This window comes from Macaca fascicularis, chromosome 14 (genome assembly GCF_037993035.2).
Source record: "Macaca fascicularis isolate 582-1 chromosome 14, T2T-MFA8v1.1".
Taxonomy (NCBI): domain Eukaryota; kingdom Metazoa; phylum Chordata; class Mammalia; order Primates; family Cercopithecidae; genus Macaca; species Macaca fascicularis.
In genome coordinates, this window is record NC_088388.1 from 13,366,438 (window position 1) to 13,385,224 (window position 18,787).

General features: G+C 47.1%; 1 protein-coding gene across 4 annotated transcripts; it reads left to right on the forward strand.

Moving 5' to 3' along the window:
* The first annotated feature begins 1,935 nt into the window (after positions 1-1,935).
* PRPF19 (pre-mRNA processing factor 19) lies at positions 1,936-18,038 on the forward strand. Of its 4 annotated transcripts, none has more exons than XM_074013529.1 (17): positions 1,936-2,156; positions 3,070-3,346; positions 4,615-4,764; positions 4,941-5,017; positions 5,599-5,740; positions 5,824-5,897; positions 6,014-6,076; positions 6,934-6,975; positions 7,105-7,179; positions 7,545-7,620; positions 7,783-7,892; positions 9,162-9,317; positions 9,573-9,642; positions 9,875-9,960; positions 10,229-10,399; positions 10,551-10,656; positions 17,513-18,038. In XM_074013529.1, exons 5-17 carry the CDS (start codon positions 5,608-5,610, stop codon positions 17,608-17,610), a joined length of 1,260 nt encoding a protein of 419 aa, XP_073869630.1. In that variant the 5' UTR covers positions 1,936-2,156; positions 3,070-3,346; positions 4,615-4,764; positions 4,941-5,017; positions 5,599-5,607; the 3' UTR covers positions 17,611-18,038. The 4 variants fall into 4 exon arrangements, with proteins under 4 accessions (XP_073869630.1, XP_065384200.1, XP_005577755.3 ...); XM_065528128.2 differs by having other exon boundaries at positions 3,070-3,157; XM_005577698.5 differs by lacking the exon at positions 3,070-3,346.
* The last annotated feature ends 749 nt before the right edge of the window (positions 18,039-18,787 follow it).

Consider the following 18,787-nt stretch of genomic DNA (forward strand, 5'->3'; position numbering starts at 1 on the left):
GTTGCATTCATAGCACTACTACTCTGGAATTTTCTTCTTAAGTGTTGATTGTCTCTGTGCTCCCACCACTCCCAGTACAGTGTAAGCTCCAAAAGAGCAGAAGCTGTGTCTTTCTTGTTGACCTTTTCTATCTCCAGTTTTTAGAATAGGGCTTGGCACATAGGAAGTACCCAATCAATATTTGTTGGATGAATGAAATGCCTGGGGAATAACATGAATCGATATTTCATTCAAAGCGGATCACTGGCTGCTCTGTGGAAAGTAGATTAGGAGGAGGAGGCCAGGCTGGAAGCAAGGAACAAGTGGCAAGCTACTTTGTTGGTGCAAGAGAGAGATGAAATGCCCTTTTGCATATTAACTCCTCATAAGAGTTCAGCGAGTTAGTTCTACCCCTGTCATCACTCCCTCTGTTTTACAGATGAGGAAACTAAGGCATAGAGAAGTTCATACAGTCAATCACCTGGGTGGTGCTAGGATTTGAGCACACAGTCTGACTTCAGAGTCCATGCTCTTGGCCACTATGCCATACTACCTTTTGTACCTGTAACTTTTATTTTTCTCTCCAAGCTTTTGCTTACATTGTTTCTCCTTCTGGAATGCCTTTCCTTCTCCTTCTCCTCTGAATACTGCCCACCTGTCAAAGTCCCTCTCACTCACACATCCTGTTCATCCTGCCCGTTTGTCTTGATACCTTATAGTCCACACCACATGTCTTTTGCATGATTCCTGAGAGTATCTTATCTTACAGATATCCACAAAGAATCATACACTATCTGAGCTGGAAGAGAAACAGAAAATACAAAATAAATTGATAAGAGGCCACTGGTTTGGACTGAGCTCTTGCGCTAGGCCTAACAGACCAAGCTAAAAAGAGTCCTGCTGAAGTTCCACCCCAATGAGCTGAAACTAAGATCTTTATGACCTTCTGAGAGAGAGTGTGTGTGTGCATGTGTGTTGGCAGGGAGAGCTAAATTCCCAAACAGGCAAGTTTTACATGGCATGATAAAGAAGTACCCTCCACTTTAACCTTTACAAGAAAAGTAATTTTGAGATTACCAAATGACCAATCCCATTTTTGTTGTTTCTGTTTTCCTCAGTCCTTTTCTGTCTAAAAAACCAAGCTCCCCTGTTCAGCTCATTGGAACAACCATTAGATTTTATAGTGTAAGGCGCTGCCCAATTTTATAGAATTGCACCCTAAGTCCCAGAGCTACTCTGGAGGCTGAGGCAGAAGGATCACTTGAGCCCAGGAGTTCCAGGATGCACCTGTGATAGCCATGATTGCTACGATTGCACCTGTGAATAGCCACTGCGTTCCAGCCTGGGCAACATTGCCAGAGTCCGTCTCTTAAAAACAAAAACAAAAACAAAACAAAACAAACAAACAAAAAACTTTAAACTAAATTTGTTGTGATTTTGTCTTTTGACAAAGAAGAAAGGGCAGGGAAGCCAATGTGAATTGCCCCAAATCACAGAGCGAAACGGTAGTAGTCAGGACCAAAACGCTGTCTTAGCCGTTTTCTTAGTTCCTGTACCCATCTGCCTCTGTATTTTTAACACCAGGCCATCCAGCAGTGTCTCTTAAAGGGTGGCCCGAGAAACACCTGACTTAGAATAGCGTGGGGGGCAGTCTGTCTACGCAGATCCGAGGAATCTGCATTTTAACAATGGGAAATTGGGAAATTCTCGCGCACACCAAGGTTTCAAAGACCAGGGTCCCGTGACACAGTGCCGCACAGTTGTCAAAACAAGTGCTGTCCAATTGCTTTGGTTTTAAGTTCTCACTGCATCATGGGAAATGTAGTTTCGAGTCTCCTCTCTTCCGACGCCCCCGCCAATCCCCGGGCGCTTTACGGAACGAGCCGAGTCAATCCGGAAATAACCGAGTGTTCGTGGCGGGCCCTTTCCTGCCCGGCTGCATTCTGGGAAAGGTCCATTTCCGTTAGGTGCTGGAGGCAGTGGCGCGCGGCTGTCCCCATTCCCACGTGAAGCGCTACGCGAGCATCGCTCGACTGGCGGCTCCCAGCTCGCAGCTGAGCAGTCCCGGCAGCAGCGGGGGACCGGAAGTGGCTCGCGGAGGCTCAGAAGCCAGTCCCGGAGTCCGGCGTGTGGCGCCTGGGAGCGCGGCAACGGCGCCATGTCCCTAATCTGCTCCAGTGAGTGTTGCCTGCGGCCGAGCGCGGGTCGCAGGAGGCCGGAGAGCGGCGCGGGAGCGTGTGCGGGCCACTGCGGCGCCGGGGCCGGGGCCGGGGTGGAGGCGGGAATGGGGCGCTCCAGAGGCAGAGCGGCGGCCTGTCAGCCCCGGAGCCCTCCCCTCGGAGCGGGGTGCATTTGCGCAGTGCTCCGCAGTTTACATAGTGCCGGAGGTTTATTGTCGCAGGCATTACTGAGGCAGGTCGCCTCATTCTACCGAGTGGAAACAGGCCTGGACAGAGGGAGCTGGTGCAGGGGAAACAGCCTTGATGTAAGAGTCAGGAAACCCGAGGTCTTGTCCAGGGTCCGCCTCCTGTTGGCTTTGTGAATTGGCTTAAGGCTCTGTGCCTCGGTTTCCCCATCTGCAAAATTGAGAGCATTGCACTGGATATTTTGTGAGGCCTTGCTCGGATAGTCGCAGCTTTTGCAATTTGTAAAGGTCACATGATGAGTTAGAGGTAGGCAAGGCTGGCAGCTAGGTATATGGCTCCCAGCCTTACAGTGTATGACTAATTAAAAACAGCGCACATTTATAAAGCCCTTATTGGTTTACAACGCGCTTCCAAGTCTAGGATCTCATTTTATCCTCACAAGAATTCCCTAAAGGAGAAAAGATCCTGGTGTTGCAAATGAGGAGGCAAGGCTCAGGAAGAGCGGGGCTTATCTAAGAATGCGTAGCTAGTCAATGGCAGAGCTGGGTGACGTAGTTAGGTGACACGGAGTTTGGAGCCTGAATCCTTGCTTTTTCCATACCTTCCACTATCTTTCCCTTTGATATTTTATCATGACGTACATACGTTTTCCTTTCCCTTTTCGTTGTTTCATCAGATTACTCGTTTCCCCTCCCTTTTGCTATTCACCTCCGTCTCTTCTCAGAACCTGTACGTTGATCCAGAGAGGGGGAAGAAGGAAGGGAAATGATGGAAAAGGAATCTCTCACATTGAAGAAATTACAGCTCGCAAAGTACCTTCACATTCATTGTTTCCTTCCAGTCTTGGGAAAGCTCTCTTTTACGTTCCCCAGCACTATCTTTCCTGGCAGGGTTCACTCATTCGTTAGATGTTTACCGAGTGCCCTGGGGGCATCTGCATTGTACTGGAAGTGAGAGACCAGCTGTAATCCTTATCCTCAAGGGGCGCACAGTCTATGCAGGCAAGAGTGTAAATGATACCTCTATTGCGGGTTGTTGTGAACATGAATTACTGTACTGTATGCCTAGAATTGTGCTTGGCACATAGACATGTGCCATGTAAATATTTTTATTGTAATGATTGCCACTTTGCTCCTTGGAATCTTCCAGGTGATAAGTGTCTGCCTGTATCCTAATCAGTTGACTGGTAGCTGGCAGACGTCAATAGCTTCAGGATGGGGACTGGTCACCTAGAAAGACTAAAGGGTATTAGAAAGTTGGGATTTTCAGTCCTACCTCCCACTTACCTGGGGAACGAGAGGGGCTGAAGTTGTCACTAGTGACCAGTGATTTATTGAATCATGCCTTTGTAATGAAGTTTTCATAAAAATACAAAAGGGCAGGATTCAAAGAGCTTCTGTATAGCAGAACATGTGGGCGTTCCTGGAGGGTGGGGTGCCCAGGGAGGGCATGGGAAACTCTGTACTCCTTCTCCCATACCTCATCCTATGCACCTCTTCATCTATACCCTTTGTAATATCCTTTATAATAAACTGGTCAACATAAGTGTTTCCCACAATTCTGTGAGTCACTGTTGAAAATTAATTGAACCCAAAAAGGGGGTCATGGGAACCCTGATTTACAGCTGGTAGATCAGAAGAACAGGTCAAACAACCTGGAGCTTGCGATTGGCATCTGAAGGGGTGGGGGAGTCTGGTGGGACTGAGACCTCAACCCGTGTGATCTGACACTATCTCCAGGTACCTGGTGTCAGAATTGAATTGGAGGACACCCGGATGGTCACATCTGTCACAGAAGTATTTTGTTTTGTGAGAGAATGGGAGAAACTGAGTTTGTTATTCCTATATTCTCAGACTTTATGATTTCTTTGATAATCCCTCTGGAGCTATAGACTAAGATGGATGGAAGGGATTTGAATGGCTTCATGTGTGTCTCCATGTCATGGAGTAAACTGTATTCATAGAGTACACAATCATTGTTCAGATATTAGGTGGCGATAATGGACTGCTGTTCTCTAGGTGCTTGGCACATAGTAGTTGTTAATAATTATTTGTTGACTATCTGATTGTCAGGAGACTAAAGGAAAAGCTAGTTCCACAGCTGGAAAGCGTTCTGGGGCCAGTACAGAACTGGCTTAGGGTCAGATGTCTTGCTTTTTGCTAGTTGATTGTGAGGATGCCTAGTCTTGTTGGGGCTAATAGCAGATGAGGAATCCTCTAGGCTCAAGATTGCCTTCACTCCAAGCTCACTGCCGGCCTTTTCTCTACAGTCTCTAATGAAGTGCCGGAGCACCCATGTGTGTCCCCTGTCTCTAATCATGTTTATGAGCGGCGGCTCATTGAGAAGTACATTGCAGAGAATGGTACCGACCCCATCAACAACCAGCCTCTCTCCGAGGAGCAGCTCATCGACATCAAAGGTGCCTATTGGCTGCCTTAGTCTAGGGCCATCTTAGCTCAGAGCCTGAGAGGATGGGAGGTGGTGCCAATGCACTGGAGGAGGAGATGGTGGGCTGTTTATGGCTAAAAGGAAAAGATGTGATGGCAGGGGAGGTCCCTGGGTTATGCTCTTCATACCTACTTTCCCTTTCGGCAGTTGCTCACCCAATCCGGCCCAAGCCTCCCTCAGCCACCAGCATCCCGGCCATTCTGAAAGCCTTGCAGGATGAGTGGGTGAGTTCCTGCAAGAGAATTAGCATCTTCCCCACTTGAAGAGAATGCATCGCTGAGTTAGGACTTGGGGGTGGGAAGGATGGAGAATTATTTAGATAATCATCATCAGGGTTTTGTGACATCAGGGTTTTGTTTTATTCTTTGTTGTATCCCCAGCACTGAGAGCGCCTGGTACGTAGTAGGTGCTCTAGAATTATGAACTGAATGATTGAATACATCCTGCAGGACTGTCTGGCACAGTGCCTGACACAAAGAGGGCAATCAATAAATAGCAGCAGCAGCAGTGTTGTTATCCACTTTTAGAGAGGTGACGGCATGACAGCTGGAATTTGCCAGTAAATTAGGGAAAGTAGGGATGGGAAAGAGCTGACTGCCACTCCTGTCTGTGTGCCCAGTGTTTGGCTTGGGGTAGGAGCTCAAGAGTGTCTGCTGGCATATTCATGGTGCTCGGATATTGTTTGGGTCACTGATACTGGTCTAGGCTGTGGGATAGGAGGCAGCATCCACTCCCCAAGAGCTGGCTCCACTGGGTGCTCCCTGCGCCCCCCGCCTCAGCTCACAGTAATATTTGCCTCTCCCAGGATGCAGTCATGCTGCACAGCTTCACTCTGCGCCAGCAGCTGCAGACAACCCGCCAAGAGTTGTCGCACGCTCTGTACCAGCACGATGCCGCCTGCCGTGTCATTGCCCGTCTCACCAAGGAAGTCACTGCTGCCCGAGAAGGTGCAGCCTGCCCCCTGCCATCCCCCACCCTGAGCTGGTTCTGCTTTGTAATATCCCATTTCTAACATCGTCTTTTCTCTCAGCTCTGGCTACCCTGAAACCACAGGCTGGTCTCATTGTGCCCCAGGCTGTGCCAAGTTCCCAACCAAGTGTTGTAGTAAGTGTCCCCCTTCCCTTACCACAGCCCATTTGTGTGCAGTGGCCCACAGAGCTGTCCTTATGTAGGTGTCTTTGGTGCTCTGTGCCCCTCACCCTCACCTTTCTTCTCTTCAGGGTGCGGGCGAGCCAATGGATTTGGGTGAGCTGGTGGGAATGACCCCAGAGATTATTCAGAAGGTAAGTCCTGCTCTCACCTGGTGGGAGTGCTGATGGGCCCTTACTTTTCCCCATCTGTCTAGAGTCCATCGTGACTAAAATCGCTATGCTTTTGGGAGTTGAGTGGTGCAGAGCGTGGATTCTGGGCCCAGATTGCCTGGGTTTGTATTTTGATGCCACTACTTGTAAGCTACATGACCTTGGCTTCCTTAGCCGATTTCCAAGTTTCATTTCTGTAGCTTCTAAACTGAGAATATAATAATATCCACTTTATAGGCTTGATGTGGGAATCTAAATGATTTAATTACTGATAAGTGCACCTTTTAGCCCTTATTGTTTTGGGTATTATTTGCAGATAGTAAACTACTTTTATATATTTTCTTGCTTTTTTTCTATGAGGGCAATAGGACAGGAATTATAATCCTTATTTTACAGATGAAAGACACATCAGAGGCAGAGCTGGGCTCCTGATTGCAAGTCCAGTGGGATTCTCATTTGCAGGGCTTTTTAGTGTCTTTCTGAGCAGTTCAAATTGTCAGCATGTGTCTGAGCCCTTGGCTGAGTGGCATGTAGACCTATGGGAGCTCTACAGTCCTGGCCTCCATTCCTGCTCTGCTATTTATCACCTCTGCAACCTTGGGCAATTGACTTCACTTCTCTGAGGCTCAGTGTCCTCAGCTGTAAAATAAGGTCATCAACACCCCCCTTATAAAGCTGGGATGGAAGTAAGAAGAGAGAATGCCTTTAAGCCTGTAATGTAGAAATTGGCAGATAGCAAATTCTGGGTGTTGCTTGTGAAAGCACAGGTGTGACCAGCATCCAATGTGCTTTTCTCCTTGCAAGATAATTTGTCTCACATTGAGCCTATTCTTCCCCAGCTTCAAGACAAAGCCACTGTGCTAACCACGGAGCGCAAGAAGGTGAGTTCTCTTTTGAAGCCAGGAGAAAGAGCTGGCCTGGTGGGAGGCAGTTGACCCCTTAGGAGAAAGGGGGCTGGCTGATCTTGGATTCATTGCTGCTGTACTTTGGGGGCTTTTTCATTTTCTCAGAGAGGGAAGACTGTGCCTGAGGAGCTGGTGAAGCCAGAAGAGCTCAGCAAATACCGGCAGGTGGCGTCCCATGTGGTGAGTGTCTGGGTCTTCACTGTCTTGGAGACAGCCCTCCTGTTTTGTGTCTGGGGTGGGTGGGCCAGCATGGGGAGTGCTGAGTACAGAGCTGTCCCGGGCTCCTGGCACTGTTCCTGGCGCTGTTTCTTGCCTGGGCTGCTGAGCTGTCAGGGCTCCTCTTCCTGCCCAGTTGTGGGTTTCCCAGTGATGCAGTGAAGGAGTTACCGCAGCAGGCAGATAGCCAAGAGATATGGATAAGGAGTAGAAGTAACTCTTGCTCCCCTGAGAACATGGGTGACTGGGGATGGCAGTAGGGGAGACCTGTGGCTTTGTGGCCTGCTGTGATTTGGCTGTGACAGGGTTTGGTGTGTCTCTCTGCAAAGGGGTTGCACAGTGCCAGCATTCCTGGGATCCTGGCCCTGGACCTCTGCCCGTCTGACACTAACAAGATCCTCACTGGTGAGAGTCTGGGCCTAGCCCAGCAGGCCAAGGTGGGGAGGGGCAGCGGGGAATTTGCATGCGCCTTGTCCTCTTCATGGGCATGGGGACAAAAGCATTTCCTTCAGCAAAAGGGCCTGGGTGGGCCTGACTCATTGTATGGTCTCTTTGGGTCTTCTCCAGGTGGGGCAGATAAAAATGTCGTTGTGTTTGACAAAAGTTCGGAACAAATCCTGGCTACCCTCAAAGGCCATACCAAGAAGGTCACCAGCGTGGTGTTTCACCCTTCCCAGGTAAGGGGTTCTTGCCACCTTTGGATCTTCTTTCCTTGGCTGTTGTTTGTCCCTCGCCCCCCTGCTGTCTCTGTGAAGTGGGGCTGAGAAAGAGCGCTGACTCCTGAGTGGGCACTTGGAAGGGCTTCACTTTGGAGTTGTGGAGATTGCCCTTCACTCTGCGTGAGACCTTCTAAAGCAGTGGTCTTCCAGCCAGGGAGAGAAGGGAAATGTGTAGTTTGACAAGCATATTCATTGAAAAGTTTTATATTAGGGAAAGAAAAAATCTTATAGTGTTCGTCATATAAACTACAGAAAACAAAGCTCAACTCAATCTCAACTCACAGGTATGAGGAAGACAGATGTATTTGCTTTCTCATGACCCTCCGAGACGGGTTAAAGTCATGTTGACTATTGAAAGTGGTGTGGGTTGTAAATAGAACCTCTGGTTTATAGGATAAAGGTAACTCATGGGACTGGATTAATGATATTATGGGATTCGAATTTCAAGCCTAAGACAGTTTGGGTTTGGGGCTGCAGGACAGTGGTTGGTTTAGCGCTTCCCAGTCGAGCTTTCCCTTGGACCTTAGGGAAATGAGAAATGTAAGAATGACATGGTGAATTTTTCATGACTAAATTACTCAAATCGAGGGCACTGTTTTCTTGCTTATGGGGTATTAATAGTTAGGTCTCATGAAATTGTATTGATAAAGATGGTAGTTATTTTTGCCTTGTGGCTTTTAATATCCTAACTAAACAAAAAATTGGTGAGTGAGTGATACGAAATTCTCTCCCTGCCCCAAATCTTTTGGAAAACTAACTTACCCTGGAAATCCATAAATGTGGGATGCACTGAAATACAGCCATGCAGCCCCTTCGAGTCCCCGTACTGCCCAGACCTGTGCCATACAGTACAGTAGCAATTAGCTACATGTGGCTACTTAAATTTCAATGAAATAGAATAAAAAATTCAGTCCCTCAATTATACTAGCTACATTCTTCCTTTGGTCCTGGAAATGGGAAAATTGCTCTCTGTTGCAGTTAGCCTTTTTACCACTAGATGGCGCGGACGCCTCCACAAGCCCTGATGATGTATGAGTTACGACTTGAATAGCGTTTACCATTGGCTGTTGTGGGCACCTTTGGGTGGGTAGGTGGTTCCAGGGAGGGCAGGGCTGAAAGGTGAAGCAATTGTTGGTAGTTTTGGGCATCCCCTGCCTCCTTTTATAACATTGTTTTGATCTGTGTCTCTTCTCTGACTCTGATACTCTGTCTTTGTTTTCCTTGTAGGACCTGGTGTTTTCTGCTTCCCCCGATGCCACTATCAGGATTTGGTCGGTCCCCAATGCCTCTTGTGTACAGGTGGTTCGGGCCCATGAGAGTGCTGTGACAGGCCTCAGCCTGCACGCCACTGGTGACTATCTCCTGAGCTCCTCCGATGATCAGGTGCGGTCCCAGCCAGTGCCCTGGAGAGGCTTGCTGGTCCCCAAGCTTGAACATCCTGGGTGGCGGGAACATCTTCCCACCCCAGCTGCTTCCCCAGAACCTCAAAGGAGAATGTTTCCTCTCTGCTGGGAGGTGCTAGGTTTGCCAGGGTTTACCAGACCAGGGGCTCTGTCTACCTGAAAGGCCACCAAAGCCTGGGACCCACTTTCTCACTGACTCCATTCTCTCTCTCTCTCTCTTTTTTTTTCCCCCCAGTACTGGGCTTTCTCTGACATCCAGACAGGGCGTGTGCTCACCAAGGTGACAGATGAGACCTCTGGCTGCTGTAAGTTGCCTCGTAGGCGCTCAGCCTTTTTGTTTGCTATTTATTATTTACTTTTACATTTTATTTAGTCGTTTGCTTATTTGTTCTAAAGATACATTTACCATCAGCACCTGCCTAGTGCAGGCTTTGTGCTGGGTGCACTGAGGACCGTGAAGAACAAGGAACCTAACTTTGCTGCTCTTAGTCTCTCCCTGGTGGGCTCTGACCACAGGTCCGTCTTCCTCCTCCACAGCTCTCACCTGTGCACAGTTCCACCCTGATGGACTCATCTTTGGCACAGGAACCATGGACTCTCAGATCAAGATCTGGGACTTGAAGGTAGGACACGGTGGGCTTCCATCTGAGGCCCAGGGCCAGAGCGGGTGTTTGTGACAACGTGGTGCTGATGAGGTGCTTGTGGCACCTGGCACTGAAGGGGCCATCGCTGGCTATGCCTGTGTGATATGATGGTGTGGTCTGCGGGGTCCCGCTGGCTGGCCTTCCTGGAAGGACAGTGAGGGACATCTCAGGTAGGGGTTTGGTGAGCTCCATTTTCTTCCTCTCATGATCTGTGGGTGACGTGTTTTACTACCCACCACCACTGTAGGAACGTACTAATGTGGCCAACTTCCCTGGCCACTCGGGCCCCATCACTAGCATCGCCTTCTCTGAGAATGGTTACTACCTGGCTACAGCGGCTGATGACTCCTCTGTCAAGCTATGGGATCTGCGCAAGCTTAAGAACTTTAAGACATTGCAGCTGGATAACAACTTCGAGGTATGCCCTTCCCCCGCCCCACCCAGCTTTCCATTGTGTCTCCTTGTTTGTCGATTATTTATTGAATTAATCTAATTGCTTCTGCTTATCCGCAATTGCCCCATAGTTTCTGTTCCCCTTGTGTGACCTTCTCTCTTTCTGTTTCTGGCAGGTAAAGTCACTGATCTTTGACCAGAGTGGTACCTACCTAGCCCTTGGGGGCACGGATGTCCAGATCTACATCTGCAAACAATGGACGGAGATTCTTCACTTTACAGGTAGAGGCTGGTCCTGGGCTCCTGGGGTCTCTAGGTGCCCAGGCCCGGAGGGAAGCCTCACTGGGTTAGGAATTTCTAGGACTTGCATGAATTTACCTAAGCAGCTTTCGGTTACCACCTGAGGCAGAGCTTTATGGCTAAGGAAGCAGACTGAGTCAGACTGCGTGGCAGTGGATGCTAGTAGTCGCTCTGCCACTTCATGCCGTGTGGCATTGGGCAGGTTACTGAAGGGAGAGAAAACTCCTCCCTCTGAAGGTTTGATAACTGAATCTGAAATCAATGAACATTAGGCAGAGTGACAGGAGGAAAGCCATTTTAATGACGTGCATATGCATGGGAGGCCCACATTATATTAGACCTGCAGAAAGGTCAGATGATTGAAGCTTATACAGTCTATATATCCTTTAATAATGGGGATATGTTCTGAGAAATGTCTTATTAGGTGATTTCATCATGTGTGACCATTGTAGGGTGAACTCACACGTATCTGAATGGTGTAGCCTGCTACACACCAAGGCTGTTGCTATAACCTTAGTGTAGTCTATTACTGCTCCTGGGCTGCAAACCGGTACAGCATATTACATGTAGTGAGTACAGTTATAACACAGTGGTGAGTATATGTGTATCTAAACCAATCTAAACATAGAAAAGGTTCAGTAAAAATAAGGTAGAAGAGATTTTTTAAAAATGGTACACTGGTATATTGCTTGCCATGAATGGAGCTTGCAGGACTGGAAGTTGCGTTCAGTGAGTGAGTTGTGAGTGAATGTGAAGGCCTAGGACATTACTGTACACTGCTGTGGACTTCATAAACACAGTGCATTTAGGTTTTACTAAATTCATAAATAGCTTTTTCTTCAGTAATAAGCCTTAACTGACTTTTACTTTATAAACTTAAAAAAATGGATTATTTTGTAATAACATTTAGCTTAAAACAAAAACACATTGTACAGCTGTACAAAAATATTGTCTCTCTACATTCTTATTCTATAAGCTTTTTTCTGTTTTCTAATTTTTTTAATTTTTATTTTTTACTTTTTAAACTTTTCTTATTAAAAACTAAGACACAAGCACACATTACCCTAGACCTACACAGGATCAGGATCACCAACTGTGTTAGTCCGTTCTCACACTGCTGTGAAGAACTGCCTGGGTAATTTATAAGGGAAAGAGGTTTAATTGACTCCCAGTGACTGGGGAGGCCTCAGGAAACTTACAGTCATAGCAGAAGGGAAAGCAAACACATCTTTCTTCACATGGTGACAGGGGAGACAAATGCTGAACAAAGGGGGTAAAGCCCCTCATAAAACCATCAGATCTCGTGAGAACTCACTATCATGAGAACAGCATGGGGGTAACCACCCCCATGATTCAATTACTTCCCACTGGCTCCCTCCCACAACACGTGGGGATTACGGGCACTACAATTCAAGACGAGATTTGGGTCGGGGCACGAAGCCTAACCATAGCACCAACATCACTGTCTTCTACCTCCACATCTTGTCCCACCGGAAGGTCTTCCGGGGCACTAACACACGTAAACCTGTCATCTCCTATGGATGATAATGCCTTCTTCTCGGATACCTCCTGAAAGGGCCTGCTTGATGCTATTTTACAATTAACTTTTTTTTATAAGTGGAAAGGGTATGCTTAAAATAATACCCAAAAAAGTATAGGATAGGCATACCTTGTCTTATTGCACTTAGCTTTATTGTACTTTGTGGATACTTTGCTTTTTATAAATTGAAGGTTTTTGGCAACCTTGCCCCGAGCAAGTCTGTCAGTGCCGTTTTTCCAACAACATGTGTTCACTTTGTGTCTGTGTGTCAAATTTTGGTAATTCTCACAGTATTTCAAACTTCATGATTTATTGTGTCTGTTATGGTGATCTCTGATTAATGATCTTTGATGTCGCTATTGTAATTGTTGGGGGGGCACCATGAAATGTGCCCATATAAGATACTAAATCGATAAATGAAATGGTGTGTGTGTTCTGACCACTCCACCCACCAGCCGTTCCCCATCTCTCTCCCTCTCAGACCTCCCTGTTCTCTTAGACACAACAATATTGAAACTAGGCCAGTTAATAACCGTATTATGGTCTCTCTGTGTTCAAGTGAAAGAAAGTGTCCCATGTTTCTTACTTAAAACTCAAAGCTAGAAATGATTGAGCTTAGTGAGGAAGGCATGCAAAAAGCCAAATAGGCTAAAAGCTAGGCCTCTTAATGCCAAATGTTAGTCAAGTTATGAAAGCAAAGGAAAATTCTTGAAGGAAATTAAGAGTGCTACTCCAGTAAACACACGAATGATAAGAAAGCAGAACAACCTTATTGCTGATACGGAGAAAGTTTCAGTGGTCCGGATAGATCAAACCAGCCACAACATTCTCTTAAGCCAAACCGTAATCCAGACCAAGATCCTAACTCTTGAATTCTATGAAGGCTGAAAGAAAAGTCTGAAGCTAACAGAGAGGTTGGTTCATGAGGTTTAAGGAAAGAAGCCATCTCCATAACAGAAAAGTGCACGGTGAAGCAGCAGATGCTGATGTAGAAGCTGCAGTAAGTTATTCGGAAGACCTAGCTGAGATCATTGACGGGGGCTACACTCAAAAGATTTTCAGTGTAGATGGAATAGCCTTCTATTGGAAGAAGGTGATGTCTAGAACTTCCACAGCTAGAGAGAAGTCGATGCCTGGTGTCCAAGCTGCAAAGATCAGAGTGATTCCCTTGTTAGGAACTCATGCAGCTGGTGATTTTACATTGAAGCCAAAACTCATTTAGCATTCTGAAAATTGTAGCGCCCTTAAGAATGCAGGGCTAAATCTACTCTGCCCGTGCTCTGTAAATAGAACAACAAAGTCTGGATGACAACACGTCTGTTTACAGCATGGTTTACTGAATGTTTTTTAAGCCCACCATTAAAAGGTACTGTTCAGAAAAATAGAGTCCTTTCAAAATATCACAGTGCACCTCATTACCCTAAAGCTCAGATGCAGATGTTTCATGCCTGCTAACATCCAATCTTCAGCTTATGGATCAAGGAGTAATTCTGACTTTCAAGTCTTATTACTTAAGAAATATGTTTTATAAAGTTATAGCTGCCATGGATAGTGATTCCTTTGATGGATCTGGACAAAGTAAATTGAAAATCTGGAAAGGATTCACCATTCTACATGCCCTTAAAAGCATTTGTGATTCATGGGAGGAGGTTAAACTATTAACATAAAGAGGAGTTTGGAAGAAATTGATTCCAACCCTTCAGCCCTCTTGGATGACTTTGAGGGATTGAAGACTTCAGTGGAGGGAGTAACTACAGATGTGGAGGAAATAGTAACAGAACTAGAATCCGAATGGAGTCTACAGCTGTGACTGAATTGCTGCAGTCTCATGTTAAAACTTTAATGGATGAGGAGATGTTAAGGATGACCAAAGAAAGTGGTTTCTTGATGGAATCTACTCCTGGTGAAGATGCCGTGAACATTGGTGAAATGGTAATGAAGGATTTAGAATATTACATAAACTTAATTGATAAAGCAGATGCAGAATTTGAGAGGATTGGTTCCAGTCTGAAAGTTCTGCTGTGGGTAAAATGCTATCAAACAGCATCCATCACAGAGAAATCTTTTGTCAAAGGAAGAATGAAACGATGTGGCAAACTTCATTGTTGTCTTATTTTGAGAAATTGCCACAGCCACTTCAGCCTTCAGCAGACATCACCCTTGTCAGTTAGCAGCCGTGAGCATCAAGGCAAGACCCCGCTGGGGGGTCTTGGAAAAAGATTACAACTCTCTGAGGTGTCTGATGGTTGTTAGCATGTTTTAGCAATAAAGTATTTTTGATTGGCCGGGCGCGGTGGCTCAAGCCTGTAATCCCAGCACTTTGGGAGGCCGAGACGGGCGGATCACGAGGTCAGGAGATCGAGACCATCCTGGCTAACACGGTGAAACCCCGTCTCTACTAAAAAATACAAAAAACTAGCCGGGCGAGGTGGCGGGCGCCTGTAGTCCCAGCTACTCAGGAGGCTGAGACAGGAGAATGGCCTGAACCCGGGAGGCGGAGCTTGCAGTGAGCTGAGATCCGGCCACTGCACTCCAGCCTGGGCGACAGAGCGAGACTCCGTCTCAAAAAAAAAAAAAAAAAAAGTATTTTTGATTAAGGTATGTACATTGTTTACTAGACATAATGTTATTACACACTTAATAGACTACAGTATAGTGTAAACATAACATTTTTTTTGAGATGGAGTCTCTATCGCCCAGGCTGGAGTGCAGTGGCACGATCTCAGCTCACTGCAACCTCCACCTCCTGGGTTCTAGCACAGGTGTGCACCATCACACCCGGCTAATTTTTGTATATTTAGTAGAGACGGGGTTTCCCCATGTTGGCCAGGCTGGTTTTGAACTCCTGACCTCAAGTGATTCACCTGCCTTGGCCTCCCAAAGTGCTGGGATTATAGGCATGAGCCACCATGCCTGGCCAACATAACTTTTATATGTACTGAGAAACCAAAAAAATTTGTGTGCCTTGCCTTATTGCGTATTTGCTTTATTGGTGGCCTGGAGCTGAACCAGCAATATCCCTGAGATACGCTTATACATAAACCAGTAACGTAGTTATTTGTACTGTACCTAATTGTGTTATACATTTTTTTTTTTTTTGATATGGAGTCTTGCTCTGTCACCCAGGCTGGAGTGCAATGGCTCGGTCTTGGCTCACTGCAACCTCCGCCTCCCGGGTTCAAGCATGTGCCACCACATCTGGCTAATTTTTTTTTTTTTTTTTTTTTGTAGTAGAGATGACGTTTCTCTATGTTGGCCAGGCTGGTCTCAAACTCCTGACCTCATGATCTGCCTGCCTTGGCCTCCCAAAGTGCTGGGATTACAGGCGTGAGCCACCGCGCCCAGCTGTTGTACTTTTATACAACTGCAAGTGTAATAGTTTTGTTTATACCTGTATCCCCACAAACGTGAGTAATGCATTGCACGGTGACATGAAGATGTTTATGACATCACTTGGTGATAGGAATTTTTCAGCTCCACTGTAATCTTATGGGACCATTGTGTGGTCCATCGCCGACATGTCATTATGTGACACATGACTCTATGGCATCCTGAGCTGCAGAAGGGAGTAGGGGCCTAAGGCTTCTAGGGGGTGGTGGTGACACAAGTTGTGTAGGGGGATGGGGAGGAAGTGCACTACAGAGTCTCTCAGGTAATAAAAGTTGTCTCAGAGCAGACCTTAGATAAATAATGCATGATAGTATGTGACAAAGACCGGCATCTAGTCTTCTCTCTTGTGAGACCAGTTCATTTTCCCTGGTTGAGATTCCCAGGGAGGGGATTCATGATGTTCCTTTCAGATGATCTGCCCTTAGATAGAGAAAGAGGGGCAAGAAACAGGAGGGCAGGACATGGTCAGAGAGACCTTGGTTCAGAGCCCTCAGCATGTCAAACCACCATACTTTGGGGTATTGTTTTCTGAGATCCAACATTACTTAACCTCTCTGGAGCCTCAGAAAAGTGGGAGTGGTAACAGTACAGACTCAGTGGGGTTGTTGAGGTTTAGATGAAAATACATACAGGTGCTCCTTGACATACGGTGGAGCCACATCCTGATAAATCCATCATAAGCTGAAAATACTGCAAGTCAAACCATGGTAAATCGGGGACTGTCTGTGAATACATAGGTCAGAACAGTGTCTGGCACATAGTCAGGATTTGCAGTTGTACTTACTCAGCATTGGGTCTTAGTCTGTTGTGGGACAGAGCAGTGAATAAGACAGATCCGATTTGGGCACTGATGTAATTTATAGTCAGGTTAGAAAGGCAAATGTAGATTAATTTCACACATACACATTTAATTGCAATTATAAGTGCTAGAGAAGAAAAGTATGAGATGGTGAGAGAATGGATAACAGGGTTTCTAACCTAGCAGTTATGTGGCCCTGGGTACGTGACTTTCCCTTTCAAAGCTTTAGCTCCTTCATCTAGAAAATGGGAATATTGGCATAGCTTTGCAGAGTATGACAGCTGGTGTTGTGGAGGTGGCATGCTAATATGCTGGTTAACAGGGTGCCTGATGCTCACTTAAGATGCTGCGTGAATGGGAGCTACTGCTGTGTGTGTTGATGAAATTCTCGTCCTCAGTAGCAGTTTGTGAGCAGGATACAAGATACTTCTTCTTGCCCCGTATTCTCCCGAGCCCTGCTCAGTGTGTTTGTGTAACAAACGTGTCCATCCTAACAGTATAACTCACCAGTTTTCACCCCGTACTGTACCTGGTGTTTTGATTCGGAGCTGAGTTAGGTAGCTGAAAATACAGCGTGAACTTTTTAATGGGGAGTTCATTGACTCCAGGTGTGATCCTAAATCTAGAAGGAATTTGGCCAGATGTTCATGAATTTCCTGAGTCCCATGAGGAATGTTGCCCAGCCCCATCTGCCCCTTATCTGGTCCTGCTCTATGTTAGGGGCCTGAGCGCCCTGGGGTTGGAACCCCATGAGCTAGAACATGCCGATGGACTGTTCCACTTACGAGCAAGGAGTGAGCCCTAAGCATAAACAAGCTGAGCTCTGAGGTTTTCAGCTAAACCTAGCCGAATTGCAGTTGCCCAGAAAGCTCTGGTGAGAAGGGGGCTGGCATTGCTTTATTCATTCATCCTACCGGTGAAAAATGACAGGCACTGAGGGAGGCACTGGGGGTAGTGTGCAGGTCAGCCTAGGGAAAACACAGGAGCCTGCGGTGTGATAAATACTAATTAGGGAAGGCCTGATTGTTTGGGAACATGTTATTAGGGATCAGTGTTCAGACTAAAGGAGGAAAAGCCTTCTCACAGTTGCCTCTTATCTTTCTCCTCAGAGCATAGCGGCCTGACCACAGGGGTGGCCTTCGGGCATCACGCCAAGTTCATCGCTTCAACAGGCATGGACAGAAGCCTCAAGTTCTACAGCCTGTAGGCCCTGGCCCTTCTGATGGAAGCTGGGCCTCATCTCAGTAGAGGGGTAGAATTAGGGTTTGGGGGGGTGGGGGGAATCTGTGGGGGGAGGGGGCTCTGTGGGGTGGGACATTCACATCATTTCACTCTGGTCTGAGTGGTGGCCTGAGAACCATGGTGGCATGGACCACCCTCATCCATGCACCTCCATGCACCTCCAGGCCCCATGGGAACGGATGTGGAAGGAAGAACTGTCACCCTCTAAAGGCCCAGGGCCTCTCCCGTCCTGTCGTCCAGTGGACGCGGCGGTGGCTGTTCCACACCCGTTTTGTTGCAGTTCTGTGAGACAGGAGAGGCCGAGCCAAGGGAACTGTGAAGGGGATGGGCAGGAGGGCTGTGCAGGGTTTTGTAAGCAGCGATCTAGTTTCATTAAAAAAAGAAAACAATAAACATAACCACCTCGCTGTGTCTGTGTGCACCAGGAGCGCCCAGGGCTGGGAAGGTCAAGGGGAGGGAGCACACACTGGGGCACTGGCTTCCGGGAAGCCCGTCTTCCTTTCCTTTCACAGCTCTTACCCTCTTTTTTAAATTGCACAGCAGAGATAAAAACAAATCTGCAGTTGAAATCTGCCATGTCCCTGCGGTTCTTGACCTTGAGTTTCAAGGCCTCAAGTCACTAGTCCTGCCACTTGCCTTGTGGACTTGGTTTCCCACACAAGCCTGGAAGGGAGGGAGACCTGCAGGGAGGATGAGCTGGATCTTGCTGGTGGAGAGGTCCGAGCATCTCCGTCAGGGTTCTTTAGTTGTGGTGCTAGAAAGCCTGCCCTCAGCTGGCATAAGTCAAAAAGGAGATTTTTTTATTGACTATGGCGATTGAAAAGCTGAGGTAGGACTGGTTTTGGGACAAAGATCCAATAACGAATGTGCCTTATAGGGAATTCCTGTAGGGTCATATGACTGCTTTAGATTGCAGGTCAGGAAAGGCCTCGGAAGTGGTGATGATGAAGCTGAAGCCGGAATGACAGGGACCTAAGAGGGGAGGAGTGTTGGCAGGCAGAGAGCAGGTTTAGGGCTGGACTGAACCAGATGTATGGAGGAACAGGAAGGAGGTCATGGTGGCTAAGGGGGAGACTATGGTGTGCAGGCTGGGGTGATTGACAGTCCCCTGACAAGGGCCATCCCAATGGAAGGTCGGGGCT